The sequence below is a fragment of the Natrix helvetica genome (genome assembly GCF_964273705.1).
Source record: "Natrix helvetica genome assembly, chromosome: 2".
NCBI lineage: Eukaryota > Metazoa > Chordata > Lepidosauria > Squamata > Natricidae > Natrix > Natrix helvetica.
Window position 1 is genome coordinate 293,353,040 of NC_138552.1, and position 15,668 is coordinate 293,368,707.

General features: G+C 49.0%; 1 protein-coding gene across 1 annotated transcript; it reads right to left on the reverse strand.

Moving 5' to 3' along the window:
* Window positions 1-597: 597 nt before the first annotated feature.
* Window positions 598-12,540, reverse strand: SMG8 (SMG8 nonsense mediated mRNA decay factor). The gene is made up of 4 exons (XM_081944858.1): window positions 10,595-12,540; window positions 9,052-9,197; window positions 4,819-5,694; window positions 598-2,506 (listed from the first exon to the last, which is right to left on the reverse strand). Exons 1-4 carry the CDS (start codon window positions 12,441-12,443, stop codon window positions 2,309-2,311), a joined length of 3,069 nt encoding a protein of 1,022 aa, XP_081800984.1. The 5' UTR covers window positions 12,444-12,540; the 3' UTR covers window positions 598-2,308.
* Between the last annotated feature and the right edge of the window lie 3,128 nt (window positions 12,541-15,668).

Below are 15,668 nucleotides of genomic sequence, written 5' to 3' on the forward strand. Positions count from 1 at the left end.
TCTAATTGTGTAACATGTGATTTATTTATTGTACGCCGCCCTGAGTCCCTTCGTGGAGAGGGAGCGGCTAACAAGTCTAATACATAATAATAAAAAATAATAAAAGTAAATGGGTGTGGAGCTTTCTTGGAACTGCTGAAAGGACTATGGTGTAGACTGGAGATAGATGGGATCGTATCCCTCCCCCTCAGTTGAAAGAGGGCTTTCAACAGTTCCAAGAAGGCTCCATACCCATTTGCACTATTCAGAGGAGACAGATAAACCTCCAGGTGGCCCTCAGAGGCTCTCTATAAGATGCAAATGACCAGCTGTCTAAAAGAAGTATAAATCCTTCCATTCCCCACCATCCAGTCCGAGCTGAAGAAGCTTCTTTTGATGAGAAGTGAATTGTCTTCAAAAACAAAAACGAAACAAGTCCAGTTGCCTTTTGAAAAAAAGCGCTTTCAGGACAACCCCGACCCGGATGACTGAGAAACTCCATAGACGTTGAATATCAGTGTTTCTCAGCCATGGCAACTTGAGGACCTGTGGACTTCAACTCCCAGAATTCCCCAGCCATCAAGTTTTGTTGGGAAATAAAGTGGAACAGTTGTGATGAACAATGGAAAAACAAAGGTTTTATTATAATTTTTTCTTCCTTCATTACGATCAACAAGAGCTTGGCAACTTTGCTATACTGTTGACGTACCCACGATTATATCCCGACTTCGCACTAAACACATCATATCAATACTGAAACACTTTTCCGCCCTGCACGGTGGCTCTGCCCAATTAAACCAGTGATTGCTGCAAGCACACCAGCTATATGCAATCAAAATCCATCATTTCAGTTCCAGCTGGGTGAAGAGGCAAAGAATTATTACCGTATTTTTCAGAGTATAAGACACTCCGAAGTATAAGACGCACCTAGCTTTTAGGGAGGAAAACAAGGGGAAAAAATCTGCCTCTGCCTCCCAGCAATTTGCCTCCTTGCAGCAAACAGCCCATTTCAGTACAGCCTGATTAGTACAAGCAGCCGATTGTCGGTTGGATCTCCCGACCATCAGCTGTTTCAGGCTGCAGGGATTGCTATAGTGCAGCGATGGCGAACCTTTTTTGGCTCGCGTGCCATGTGGGGTGAGCGCAGGGGGGGCGTTTGCAGGTGTGCTGCACCCATAATGCAATGCGCAACCCCCCCCAGTGCACATGCGCAGACTACAGGCGCGACCCCCCCCCCATTTTTGCATGCTTTTTTGCCCTCCCCAGGCTCCAGAGGTTTTATAGGAGCATGGGGAGGGCGAAAACAGCCTCCCCCACCCCTCCCGGAAGCCCTCCGAAGGCTTCAGGGACCTTCAGGAGGCTTCACTGAAGCCTTCGGAGCGCTCAATACGACCCTCCGAGCAAACCGGAAGTCACTTCCGGTTTGCTTGGAGGGTCGTTTTAAGCGCTCCGAAGGCTTCAGGGACCTTCAGGAAGCTTCCCTGAAGCCTCCGGAGCAGTCAAAACGACCCTCTGAGCAAACCAGAAGTCCGTTCCTGAACTTCCGGTTTGCCCGTAGGGCCGGTTTTTTGCACTCCAGAGGCTTCAGGGAAGCTCATGAAGCCTCCGGAAGGCCTTCAGGGGGCGCGGGGGAGCTCTTTTCCCCCTCCCCAGGCTCCTATAAAGCCTCTGGAGCCTGGGGAGGGCGAAAAATGGCTTTAAAAAAAGGTGAACTCAGTCTTGCGTGCCCTGACAAATGGCTCCGTGTGCCTCCTGTGGCACGCGTGCCATAGGTTCGCCATCACTCCTATAGCGTATTGCCGCCTCCTCGCAACCCATTTTTTGCCTCTGTGCCCCATTTTCAGCCATCACATGCCCCATTTTTTGCCCGTTCTGAGCAGTGGGGGTCGGAATGGGCGAAAAATGGGGCACAGAGGCCGAAAATGGGGTGCGCGGAGCCAAAAAATGGGATGCGGAGACCGAAAGTCGGTTGCGTGGAGGAAGCAATAGGCAATTGCAATCTCTGCAGCCTGAAACAGCTGATGGTCGGGGAGGCTGATCTAACCTACAATCAGCTGCTTGTGCTAAATCAGGCTCTGCTGAAGTTGAAAGAGGCTCTTTTCTGTTTGCTGCAAGGAGGCAAATTGCTGGGAGGCAGAGGCCAAAGGGTGAGGGGTGGCAGGTGGGTGGGGCTACATTCGCTGTATAAGACGCACCCAAATTTTCATCCCCCTTTAGGGGGGGAAAGTGTGTCTTATACTCTGAAAAATACAGTATATATATTTAAAAATAATAATAATAATAATAATAGTAAACCCAAGAATTGCAGAACCAGTTCTGATCGCAAAGTCTATTGTATAACAGCCTTTAGGATCCCTCGAAGAACCTTGTAATTCATCAACTGGTTGTTCTCCTTCGGGGGGAAGCAGGCGCCGCGTTCCGTGACGTAAGCGTAAGGAAAGCGAAGGACCCACAGCCCATCGGGAGGCAGAGTTATCTCTTGCTTCTCTGGGTAAAATATAGGGCAAGGAGGCGGCCCTGGCTGCACCTGGATGAGAGGAGAAAGAAGCAACTTTCATTTTTTGCATAAAACACATTAAATGTAAATTAGTTTAGTATCTAGAGACCTGCATTCAGTTTTGGTCACCAGGCTATAGAAAAGATGTTGAGATTCTAGAACAGTGATGGCGAACCTATGGCAAGCGGTGGTATTGGTGGTGGGGGGGGGAGAGAAAGATGGAGGTTTGCAATATGCCATGAAGTGGAGCTCTGCAGCGTTTAGGGGGCTGTCGAAACTTTGCAGCATGGAATGGAAGGTGCCGGGGGGTGGGGGGTGGGGGGGGCTTTGCAGGCTAGACTGGCGGGGCTGGGAAGAAGGAGAAGAGGCAAGGGGGTAGGATTTGCAGGCATCATGAGAGCGTGCGCGCAAAAGCTCCTTTAGGAATTTGGCTCAGATCGCGAGAGCCAATCCTGCTGCCTGGAAAGCAAGTTCTTTGCAACAAGAATCATACGGTGCTCAGCACAGCCATTTCGAATTGGCAGGGGGTTGCTGTGGCCACTTGTGACCGTCTCGTCCTCAGCTCGGACTTACTTTGCGTTATCCCAGAAGAACTTCATGCTGGGCGGGGGGGGGGGAGAGGGGAGAGATCCACCGCTTGTCATCGTTAATATTCTCCCGCCGTCAGGGAGGTGAGATCAAGTTAAGCTCCTCAATGCAGGGGGGCAGTGTCCTGACACCCCAGCTTCCCGAAATCCCTCTGATCCCTTCCATTCAAATAAGTACACCTGGCAGCTTTCGCCCTGTTTACACCCGCTCCCCGAGTTTTCTGTTCCCAAGAGACTCAGGGGCGGGCAGGCGGAGAGGGGGCGATTGCTGAGCGGAGTCGCTGGTGGGAAGGGAGCATAGGAAAGAGGCAGCCGGGCAGAGCCTTCTTTAGTGCGCAGTGGCTGATGGCCGTGTGTGTGTGTGTGTGTGTGTGTGTGTGTGTGTGTGTGTGTGAGAGAGAGAGAGAGAGAGAGAGAGAGAGAGAGAGAGAGAGAGAGAGAGAGAGAGACAGACAGACAGACAGACAGACAGACAGACAGAGAGACAGAGATTGTCCTGTCAAAGAAATTGCTGCTGCTGCTACCTGTACTACTACTACTACTACCACTACTGAGGCTGCCGGTCTGCCCGCAGTTCTCCTTCCTCCTCTCACGGGCAGTCCTGCAGCCTCAGTAGCAGTAGTAGTAGTAGTACAGGTAGCAGCAGCAGCAATTTCTTTGACAGGACAATCTCTGTCTCTCTGTCTCTGTCTCTCTCTCTGTCTGTCTCTCTGTCTCTCTCTCTCTCTCTCTCACACACACACACACACACGGCCGTCAGCCACCGTGCACTAAAGAAGCTGGCGGCGCTGGGGGAGTTGACCAGCTGGGCATGCAAAACAAGGTGCTCTGTGCAATCGCCCCCTGCCCGCCCCCGTGTCTCTTGGGAGCGGAAAACTCAAGAGAGCGGGTGTAAATAGGGCGAAAGCTGCCAGGTGTACTTGTTTGAATGGAAGGGAGCAGAGGAATTTCAGGAAGCTGGGGCGTCAGGACGCTGCCCCCCTGCATTGAAGAGCTTAACTTGATCTCCCCTCTCAACTTTATATAAATATGTATTGTTATTTGAAATATATGTTGGTTGAAGATAATAACTATGACTAACGCTATTAGCTTTTATTTGTATTTGAATATTTGATACCCAGGCGCCACACTAATCACACCGTGATATGTTTGTAAGAAATAAATAAAAAACTTAAGGAATTATTGTTACAGGAAAATAGGAGGAGGAAGATGTGCCGGTTATGCTTGCCACCTCTCAGGTTATTTGCAGAAACAATAAAGATGGGATACAAATAAGTAAATGAAATTTAAAAAAGATAAGATACCATATTTTTCGGACTGTAAGACGCACCGGAGTATAAGACGCACCATGATTTTGAAGAGGTAAATAAAATAAAAAAACTCTGCAGGTCTCCCTGCACCCTCTGTACAGCTGGTTTTTGGCAAAAAAAAAAAGGGCATGCAGAGCTTTGGGAGGCTTGTAGAGTGCTCCTGGGGGGCTGGCAAAAACGGCCCCCTTTTTACTCATTTTTGCCCTCCCCAGCCCCCAGGAGCACTTTGCAAGCCTCCCAAACCCTCTGCACGTCCATTTTTGCAAAGGGGGGGGGCGCAGGGTTTCGGTAGGCCACAAATGCTGTATTCAGTGTATAAGACGCACCCAGATTTTCACCCTCTTTTGGGGAAAAAAAGGTGTGTCTTATACTTTGGAAAATACGGTAAATGAATGCAATTAGAACCCCCTCAACGCTCAATGGTTCTACATGCCCTTCTTCTTACCTGGGGGGTGAGTACTATTTGCAGGGGAGCATCCGGGACCACCACAAAGAGCCTGATCAGCTGAGCATAGTGCGGCTTAAGTCCCCTCCCTGGGTTGGACGATAGGATGTAAAGGGGCATGTCGGAATTGAGAGCTTTGACGGCTGATTCTTTAGGCCCTCCGCCCATCACTTTCATGATCTTCTCTGGTCCCGAACACATGAACCTTCTCCCACGGGCATCTTCGTATTCGTAACCCACAAAAGCCCGAGCCACGTCATCCCGCCGCCTTCCTCGGCCCATGACCAGGGCGCTCCGTTTTCCCGGAATGGCCTTGTTAGGAGCGGGCCAAGAATTGGTATCCAGGTCGCCCTCTTCGTCCGTCCGCGTCCGGATGACGATGTCCCAGGGCATTAAGTAGTTGGTGCCCAGAATGAAGCCCTGTTGATCCAAGCCGGCGTGGAAATTGTAGGCTTTGGCGGGACCGAGCTTCACCAGAGACCAGCTGGAGAAGGTGGGAAGAAGACCCTTGGGGCAATTGGAGTGAAGCATCCCGGGCAGGTACTCCACCGTGGAAGGCTGCCGATCCACCAAGCTGGCTCTCTTTTCCCCTTTCGCTTCGGACGCTGCGCCATGAGCTTCTGTGTTGTTGCCGCCACCTTGTGGATCGGCAGGGTAGGTCCCTAAACTATCTGTGGATTGATCCAGACTGAGGGCTAAGCTGAGGCTGGTGCTGTCCCCCTGAGTTTGGGGCTCCTTCTCCTTCAGCTTCTCAGCTTCCCCTTCGGGGGGGCTGGGGGAGGCCTCGTTCTTGGCCGGGGCTGGATCTGGGGTACTGGGCTGAAAAACGGGGAAGTTGATATGCTCCAGCTTGCCACAACATTTCTCTTCCAGCAGCTGTAACGGGAAGGAAAAGAGAATGGCGGCATGAAGGATGAGGCAGGTTTCAAACATACGAGAACCGTGATGGGGAACCTGTGGCACGCGGAGCCATTTGTTAGGGCACATAAGGCATGCTCCAGCTGACTTCGGCCTTCATTTTCGGCCGTTTTTCGCCTTCCAGAGGCTTCCCTGAAGGCTCCGGAGGGCGAAAAACAACCCAACGCACAAATCGGAAGTTCGAGAATGGATTTCCAGTTTGTGCATTGGGCCATTTTTCGCCCTCCGGAGGGCCTCCTGGGGTGGGGGAGGCCGTTTTCACCCTCCCCAGGCTTCTAGAAAGCCAATGGAAAACAAGTCAATCACATACCAAAAGCGGGGGAGAGGGCGGGGGTCGCGCACGGATGTGCGCAGAGGAGTGTCGCCCATATAGAATTATAGGTGTTGGCACGCCTGCGCATGACTCCCCTGCATTCCCCCTACTTTTGGCATGCGATGGGAAAAAGATTAGCCATCACTATACTAGGACTACACTCGCAAGCCTGGAAGGGGCAAAGCAAACTGTAATTAATGCAATTTGAGCCTCCCCATGTGACTTCTCCAGCAAATAAATTTAGGGAAACAATAATGGTACATGAAGTCCTCGACTTATGACCACAATTGGGACCAGAATTTATAATGCTTAGCAAGGTGGTTGTTAAATGAGTCATATCAATCACCAGGAGTCGGTGAGTTCTAGTCTCAGTTTAGGCATGAAAGCCGTCTGGGTGCATTTGGCCCAATCACCAGGCATAAGTGAGTTCTAGTCTCAATATAGGCATGAAAGCCGGCTGAGTGAATTTGGCTCAATCACCAGGCGTCAGTGAGTTCTAGTCTCAATATAGGCATGAAAGCCGGCTGAGTGAATTTGGCTCAATCACCAGGCGTCAGTGAGTTCTAGTCTCAATATAGGCATGAAAGCCGGCTGGGTGTGTTTGGCCCAATCACCAGGCATAAGTGAGTTCTAGTCTCAATATAGGCATGAAAGCCGGCTGAGCGAATTTGGCCCAATCACCAGGCGTCAGTGAGTTCTAGTCTCAATATAGGCATGAAAGCCGGCTGAGTGAATTTGGCCCAATCACCAGGCATAAGTGAGTTCTAGTCTCAATATAAGCATGAAAGCCGGCTGGGTGTGTTTGGCCCAATCACCAGGCGTCAGTGAGTTCTAGTCTCAATATAGGCATGAAAGCCGGCTGAGTGAATTTGGCCCAATCACCAGGCATAAGTGAGTTCTAGTCTCAATATAAGCATGAAAGCCGGCTGAGCGAATTTGGCCCAATCACCAGGCGTCAGTGAGTTCTAGTCTCAATATAGGCATGAAAGCCGGCTGGGTGTGTTTGGCCCAATCACCAGGCATAAGTGAGTTCTAGTCTCAATATAGGCATGAAAGCCGGCTGAGCGAATTTGGCCCAATCACCAGGCGTCAGTGAGTTCTAGTCTCAATATAGGCATGAAAGCCGGCTGAGTGAATTTGGCCCAATCACCAGGCATAAGTGAGTTCTAGTCTCAATATAAGCATGAAAGCCGGCTGGGTGTGTTTGGCCCAATCACCAGGCGTCAGTGAGTTCTAGTCTCAATATAGGCATGAAAGCCGGCTGAGTGAATTTGGCCCAATCACCAGGCATAAGTGAGTTCTAGTCTCAATATAAGCATGAAAGCCGGCTGGGTGTGTTTGGCCCAATCACCAGGCGTCAGTGAGTTCTAGTCTCAATATAGGCATGAAAGCCGGCTGAGTGAATTTGGCCCAATCACCAGGCGTCAGTGAGTTCTAGTCTCAATATAGGCATGAAAGCCGGCTGAGTGAATTTGGCCCAATCACCAGGCGTCAGTGAGTTCTAGTCTCAATATAAGCATGAAAGCCGGCTGGGTGTGTTTGGCCCAATCACCAGGCGTCAGTGAGTTCTAGTCTCAATATAAGCATGAAAGCCGGCTGAGTGAATTTGGCCCAATCACCAGGCATCAGTGAGTTCTAGTCTCAATATAGGCATGAAAGCCGGCTGAGTGAATTTGGCTCAATCACCAGGCGTCAGTGAGTTCTAGTCTCAATATAGGCATGAAAGCCGGCTGAGTGAATTTGGCCCAATCACCAGGCATAAGTGAGTTCTAGTCTCAATATAAGCATGAAAGCCGGCTGAGTGAATTTGGCCCAATCACCAGGCGTCAGTGAGTTCTAGTCTCAATATAGGCATGAAAGCCGGCTGAGTGAATTTGGCCCAATCACCAGGCGTCAGTGAGTTCTAGTCTCAATATAGGCATGAAAGCCGGCTGAGTGAATTTGGCTCAATCACCAGGCGTCAGTGAGTTCTAGTCTCAATATAGGCATGAAAGCCGGCTGAGTGAATTTGGCTCAATCACCAGGCGTCAGTGAGTTCTAGTCTCAATATAGGCATGAAAGCCGGCTGGGTGCGTTTGGCTCAATCTCCAGGAGTCGGTACGTTCTAGTCTCGTTTTAGGCACAAAAGCCAGCTTGGTGAGTTCTCGTCCTATTTTAGGCACAAAGTGCTTAAGATAATTGGTGCAAAGGCTGGGTGATTTTGCGCCAATTATCAGGAGATGGTGAGTTGTAGTGCTGCCAGCTGTGTGGTTTTTGCCTAACTCCTGTCTCATAGCCCAATTCACTTCACAGGGTTGTTGTTATGGGGGAAATGAAGGTGTGTTGGATACATTCAATGCCTTGAGTTTATTTGTAAAAACAATAAAGGCGGGATACGAATAAGTAAATTAAAAATAATAAAAAAGAGAAGGATATTTGTGGGAGGGATGCTTGGCAGATTAAATCCAACCATGATAACAATAAATATGGCTTAAGCCAGGGGTGTCCAAACTTGGGAACTTTTAAGACTTGTGGACTTCAACTCCCAGAATTCCCCAGCCAGCATAGCTGGCTGGGGAATTCTGGGAGTTTAAGTCCACAAGTCTTAAAGTTCCCAAGTTTGGACACCCCTGGCTTAAGTTGAGCTTCGGGGACCTATGAAACGTGAGCCATCTTACATACTTTACATTCCAAAACTGAAGTATTTATGTTTTTTTACATAATGATATAATTACTGAAATGTTATGTTTGCTTTCAGAGTTAATAGGGAATAAAATTTGGGAATAACAGATACCCCTTTCCCACGCACTACGTCACATCAATTTTGTATTGTATTCTGAAAAACAAAGAGGACTAGAAACCTTAAAGCTCTGAGTTTCCAGCTTGGAAAACCCATTGGACCAACAAACTCCCCCAACCCAGAAGAAAATGCATGCATAGATACAGAAGTAAGAGAGATGACCACAGTGTGTTTCTCTGGGCCAGTTACGGATCTCTATTTTTTTGGAGAGAAAGGGATTTACCTGATAGAAATCAAAATTTGCAGCTTTGATGTCAAAGGGATCCTCCCGGGGGGCTTGTTTTCTCCCACAATTGCAGGCACCGGTCGATCGGGCCCGGCTGTTATGATATAACACAGGTGGATTTCGATCCGGTTCTGTTTTTTCCCCTACATAGAAAGCGGCAGAAAGAATAAAAATATGTCAGTTTCATTCTTTTGCAACCGTCTGGCTGGATGCTTTTGCTTCTTAGGCCAAACAATGAAATGTTAGCATTTTTTTGTGGCCAGGTGATGCTTTTTTTTTTTTTTTTTGGTGGCCAGACAAAATACTGTCACATTTCCATTTGTCAGCTGCCACAAAGCTACAACAGAATGAAATTGTTGGTTTACCACAGTCCATAACATAAAACAAAGAGAATTTCCCAGATCCAATCCGTCTTTTTTACGCTTTACAAAATTTCTCACACTACATGACTAGGAATCAGACGGTTGATCAAAGTCCGATTCCTGAATATTAGATTATTGGAGCCAATTTGGTCTCCTGGCTTGGGCACCAGGCTAGAAACCAGGAGACAGTGAGTTCTAGTCCTGCCTTAAGCACAAAAGCTGGCTGGGTGACTTTGGCCCAATCACCAGAAGACTGTGAGTTCTAGTTTTGCCTTAGGCATGAAAGCCAGCTAAATGACTTTGGGCCAATCACTAGGAGACTGTGAGTTCTAGTCCCGCCTTAGGCATAAAAGCCAGCTGGGTGACTTTGGGCCAATCACCAGGAGACTGTGAGTTCTAGTTTTGCCTTAGGCATGAAAGCCAGCTAAATGACTTTGGGCCAATCACTAGGAGACTGTGAGTTCTAGTCCTGCCTTAGGCATAAAAGCCAGCTGGGTGACTTTGGGCCAATCACCAGGAGACTGTGAGTTCTAGTTACATCCTAGGCAAGAAAGCCAGCTGGATGACTTTGGGCCAATCACCAGGAGACTGTGAGTTCTAGTCCTGCCTTAGGCATGAAAGCCAGCTAAATGACTTTGGGCCAATCACTAACCAAATGTTTGTAACTCGAGAACTACCTGTAAAGGCGGGATAAAAAATATCTAAATAAATAATGTATGCTCTTTTTTTAACATAATGATATAATTACTGAAATGTTATATTTACTTTCAGAGTTAACGAGGAATAAAATTTGGGAATAACAGATTCCCCTTTCCCTCGAACTACATCAACCTTGTATTGTATTGTGAAAAACAAAGAGGACTAGAAACCTGAAGGGAAATGCAAAAGCTCTGTGACTTCACAGAGCCACAAACTCCATCAAACTAGAACAGGGGTGTCCAAACTTGGGAACTTTAAGACTTGTGGACTTCAACTCCCAGAATTCCCCAGCCAGCCATGCTGGCTGGGGAATTCTGGGAGTTGAAGTCCACAAGTCTTAAAGTTCCCAAGTTTGGACACCCCTGAACTAGAAGAAAATACATGCACGGATACAGAACTCACAGAGCTGACCGCAATGCGCATGGCTGGAGTTTCCAAGATCCTTTCATGCTTTTCTACTTCAAAGGTTCTGAACTCACCTGATTTGGGCAGCAAGTGGAATTTATGCATGCAATGCTGGTCCGTCAGACTCCGCTCTTCGCACAGCTGGTGCCCGTTGCTCCAAAATTTGTAGCAGTCCTCGTGCAACTGCAGGGCGTACTTGTGAAAGGCGGGACCCCGGGCGTGTTGGCTGTAGACCCTCAAGGCCTGACCCAGCTGGCTCTTGTGGATGGTCATGGTGTAGTTATGGGGCAGGTTGGACTGATAGGCGCTGTGAGCCATGGGGAGGGCCTTCTGGCAACGGTTCTCAGAGAACTTGGTGTCGATGTCCAAGTAGCCCTCCAGGACTTTGATGCTGCCCATGATTTTGGAGGTCAGCTCTCCACCCGGGGACGCTTCGTTCTCCTTGCCTTCAATCGCCACCTCGTAAAGCTTCAGGGCAGTGGCGACCCACTTCTGGTAGGTGGGCAACTCAAAGTGGGACGGCTGGGGGTTCCTCCCCACGCTGTCGTCGAAGCCCTTTTTGCAAAGGACCAACTCTACGTGCTGGAACAAGAATTCCTTTAAGGTGCAATCCACCAGCTGCCCCGAGCTCGAACTGCTGCTCCCGGAGGCGCCGGCGTTGCTTTCGGCGTGAAACGACAACTGCTGCCTCCCGTGTCGCATCATTTGGTACCGCCGCGGCCCGGCCAATCCCGAGCCAAGCGAAGTGTCGGTCTCCCGAGCCGTACAGTTGTTTTTCAGCTGCTCCAGCAAGATGGCAATGGGATCTTCGCCTTCCTGGGCGCCGCCAGCCACGATGTAGACAAACGCTTGATTAGCCGGCACGGTGAACAGGCAGTTGATGCTCTGATTGGTCAACACCCGGCTTTTGCGGAAGATGCGGTAGATCTGGTCCTCCAAGGCGTGCTGGAGACGGCGTTTGGGGGAGTGCTTCTTGGGGGCCGGCTTCTCCAACTGGCCCCCGAGATCTTGTCCCCGGCCCGGCGGAGGCTCCACCTTCAGGGCCCGGTTGAGCTGGAAGAGGAAGAGCAAGCGAGGCGGGCAAGGCCGGCAGAAGAGCTTCCAGTCTTTGCCAACCGGGCAGTCCTTGATGGCGGCTTTGAGAGAGGGCAGGACCTTCTGGCGCAAGCCGTCGAGCGCCCGGAAGACCCGGTCGTAGGTGATGTCGAAGGAGGAGTTGGGATGCACCATCAGGAGGATGTGGCAGACGGAGAAAAGGTAGAGCAGGTTGAGGCAGTGCATCTTCTCCTGGTGCTTCCAGAACTCGTGGGCTTCGGCGTGGGGCAGCGAGGAGCCCGCCGGCAAGCCCAAGCCGGCTGTGGCGGCCCGGGAGGAGCCCCCCATGGCTTCCAAGTCCTTGCAAGCTTGCAAGAGCTGGTGGCTGTCGCTGATGGCGGTGAGGACCAAGTAGAGCACCTTGCTCTCCTGGCTGTAGAAAGCCTGCAGGTGGTTGTAGTCGCCCTGGCAAGGGCTGGCAGAGGAGGAAGAGGAGGAGGAGGAGGAAGAGGAGGAGGAGGAGGAAGAGGAGGGAGGCCGAGGGGGGGACTCAGCCACGGGGTCCGGGCTTGGCCCCCCAGCTGGAGACCCCGCAGCGCCCTCCCGCTGGAAGAGAGGGAAGACCTGCCGGTCGCAGACCGTGTTGACCAGCGACGCCTTCTCCGAGCCCAGCTGCAGCGCCGTCTTGCCGAAGATGCCCACCACGCAGACCTCTTCCTCTTCCCCCGGGGTAGTAACCCCGGGGCAGGCGCCGCTCGCAGGAGCCGGGGCTGCCGGCGGCGCATCAGGCGAGGCAGCGGCAGCGGCCGGGGCCGAAACAGCCGCAGCCCCGGCTAAAAGCAGCTCGTGCAAGCTCACCGGACCCTGCACGGTCGCGCCGCCCACCATCCCTCCGCCGCTTTCTCGCCCCGCCAACCGGCAGCAGCGCTGACAGCCTTACAGCGGCGCTTACAGCCGGACCCGGGGAGAGAAGCGCTCAGGGCGCAGGCGCGGGGGGTAGAATATCCGCCGAGGCGGCGTTTCAGCCAATCCGAGCTGGCTTTCGGCGCGGACTGGCTACTTCGCGTTCGAAGGACGCGTAGATTGAAGAAAAGGGAAGAGCGGCGAAAGGCGGGCGGCAGAAGGGGACTTCCGGGCTGCCTTTTAGGATCCTTCGCGTAACTATGGGCGGTAGAGTGAAGAAAAATGTAGAGTGGGGAAGTCAGGTGGTGGAACAGGCTTCCGGGATCGCTTGAGGATTAGCTTCTTCTTTTTTGTTACTTTTTTTTCCAAATGCAAATAATGCAAATATAGTACATCTAAATACAATAAAGAGGAAAAAATAATAACTCCAGAGACCCAGTTTCCCCTACCCTTATACTTATACAATACAATACAATAGTAGAGTTGGAAGGGACCTTGGAGGTCTTCTAGTCCAACCCCCTGCCTAGGCAGGAAAACCTATACCTTTTCAGACAAATGGCTATCCAGCATCTTCTTAAAGACTTCCAGTGTTGGGGCATTCACAACTTCTGGAGGCAACTTCTGTTCCACTGATTAATTGTTCTAACTGTCAGGAAGTTTCTCCTCAGTTCTAAGTTGCTTCTCTCCTTGATTAGTTTCCACCCATTGCTTCTTGTTCTACCCTCAGGTGCCTTGGAGAATAGTTTGACTCCCTCTTCTTTGTGGCAACCCCTGAGATGTTGGAAGACTGCTATCATGTCTCCCCTAGTCCTTCTTTCTATTAAACTAAACATACCCAGTTCCTGCAACCGTTCTTCATATGTTTTAGTCTCCAGTCCCCTAATTTTCTTCATCTATAACAGTGTTTCTCAGCCTTGGCAACTTGAAAATGTCGGGACTTCAACTCCCAGAATTCCCCAGCCAGCTGGCTGGGGAATTCTGGGAGTTGAAGTCCGGACATCTTCAAGTTGCCAAGGTTGAGAAACACTGATCTATAACAACTAAAAGATATACAATATATTCCAATTGTGCCCTTATCCCCTCCCAAACAATATATATACTTGAGTAGTAGGGCTTGAGGATTAGCTTTGATTTTAGGCCAATAAAGTGGGTCCTTGATTTATGACAATTGACTCAGAATAGAGCTGGAAGGGATCTTGAAGGTCTTCTAGTCCAGCCCCCTGCTCAAGCAGGAGATCCTGTCCCAGTTCAGACAGGGAGCTGTGCAGTCTCTTCTTAAAAACCTCCAGTGACGAAATACTCAACCTCTGGTGGCAAATAGTTCCACTGGTTAATTGTTCTCACTGTTAAGAAGTTTCTCCTTAATTCCAGGTTGCTTCTCTCCTTGATTAGTTTCCATCCAGTGCTGAGTCCAATTTTTTTTTTGCTAAGTGAGACATTTGTTAAGCAAGTTTTGCCCTGTTTTACCTGTTCTTAGAATAGAATTCATTATTGGCCAAGTGTGATTGAAGACACAAGGAATTTGTCTTTGGTGCAGATGCTCTCAGTGTACATAAGGAGAATAAAATATATTAATCAAGAATAAAAGAATAGAATAGAATAGAATTCTTTATTGGCCAAGTGTGATTGGAGACACAAGGAATTTGTCTTTGGTGCAAATGCTTTCAGTGTACGTAAGGAGAATAAAATACATTCATCAAGAATAAAAAAATACAACACTTAGTGATAGTCAAGGATACTAATAAGTTATCAAATCGTACTAGTGCAGGAAGTTAAAACCCACCCCTCTGCTAGAAAACTGAAATATCCTGGGAAATATTAAGAAGGAAGAATATTATATTTCCCTGGATGTGAAAAGGGGGAAACATGTTTTTAAAGACAGAGTAGCTTCCTGTAGCTTCCTGCCCCCCCCTTTTATCAATGAGCCATTAAAGCCTGAACTAGTCTACTTTACATAATAAAGGTAGGATTAGCCTTCTACAGAAACTCACCACATGGCATCTGGGAACTCAACCAAACCTGGACTCAAAACACAGCCTAGAGAGTTGCGCCTGCATTGCCACATTGGAGTCTGACCACCAATCAGAATATATTTCTCACACAGAAATAGGAAACAGAGAGGTGGGGCTAAACAGAATTTTTTAAAAAACCCTTTTTTCCTCTCTTTTCTTCTCCACTCAACATCTGGAACCATGGGATCCCCCTTTTCCACGCAAGAACTCAAGCCATGTGGTCCTGTCCACCATTAAACCATCTTTCCAAGCAGTCTCCATGTTTCCAGTGTCATTTCCCCCCACTTGGAGCTGAACCCAGGAGGACATTTTTTTCCAATACTACTAAACAAATAAAACAACATAAATTGAAAGATACAAGCAACATGGTTATAGTCAAATGGGGAGAGATAGATACTAGGAAGGAAGAATAGTAATAGTCTTAGTAAATTATTTGACAGTGTTGTGGGAATACGTTGTTTAGCAGGGTGATGGCATTGGGGGAAAAACTGTTCTTTTCTGGCCATGGTTACTAAGTGAACCACTGCAGCTGTTAAGTGAGTAACCCAGTTATTAAGTGAATCTGACTACCCCCTTGACTTTGTCGATCAGAAGGTCTCAGAAAGGGATCAAGTGACCCTGGGACTGAGCAACGGTCATAAATATGAACCAGTTGCCAAGCGTCTGAATTTGGATCTGTGACCATGGGGACGTGGCAACGGTCGTAACTCTGGAAAAAAATCCCGCAAGTCATTTTTTTCAGTGCCGTTGTAGCTTTGAACGGTCAGTAAATGGACTGTTGTAAGTTCAGGACTAGCTGTAGTCCTTTTTAAGGTGATCAGAGGGGGAAAGGGTGCCTTTTGCTGTTTTTACTTCCGAATAAACTAAAAAAAAAAAAAAAAGAGGAGGTCGCATTACTGGCCAAAACCATCCTGTACTATAAGAAGACAAATTTCCATTGCAAGCAAGGGAAAATATTGCTTAGATCAGTGTTTCTCAACCTTGGCGACTTTAAGTCCTGTGGACTTTAATTCCCAGAATCCCCAAGCCAACACTGTCATTCGCTTTACATTTTGGGCACTTGGCACCAAAAAGGTTAATCCTGCCTGTCTTAAGCCAAGGACTGCCTGTATAGCAATAATACAGAACTATTAATTGTTAATTACATTAACATGAATTAAGATGCCATCACAGTTCTAGGCTGCATAAACAGAGGGAT

Coding starts and splice junctions, on each gene's coding strand:
- SMG8 (XM_081944858.1), bottom strand. CDS start 12,443: ATGGTGGGCGGCGCGACCGTGCAGGGTCCGGTGAGCTTGCACGAGCTG. Junction 5,695..9,051: donor CAAATTTTGATTTCTATCAG/GTAAATCCCTTT, acceptor TTCCCGTTACAG/CTGCTGGAAGAGAAATGTTG. Junction 2,507..4,818: donor AAATAGTACTCACCCCCCAG/GTAAGAAGAAGG, acceptor CCTCTCATCCAG/GTGCAGCCAGGGCCGCCTCC.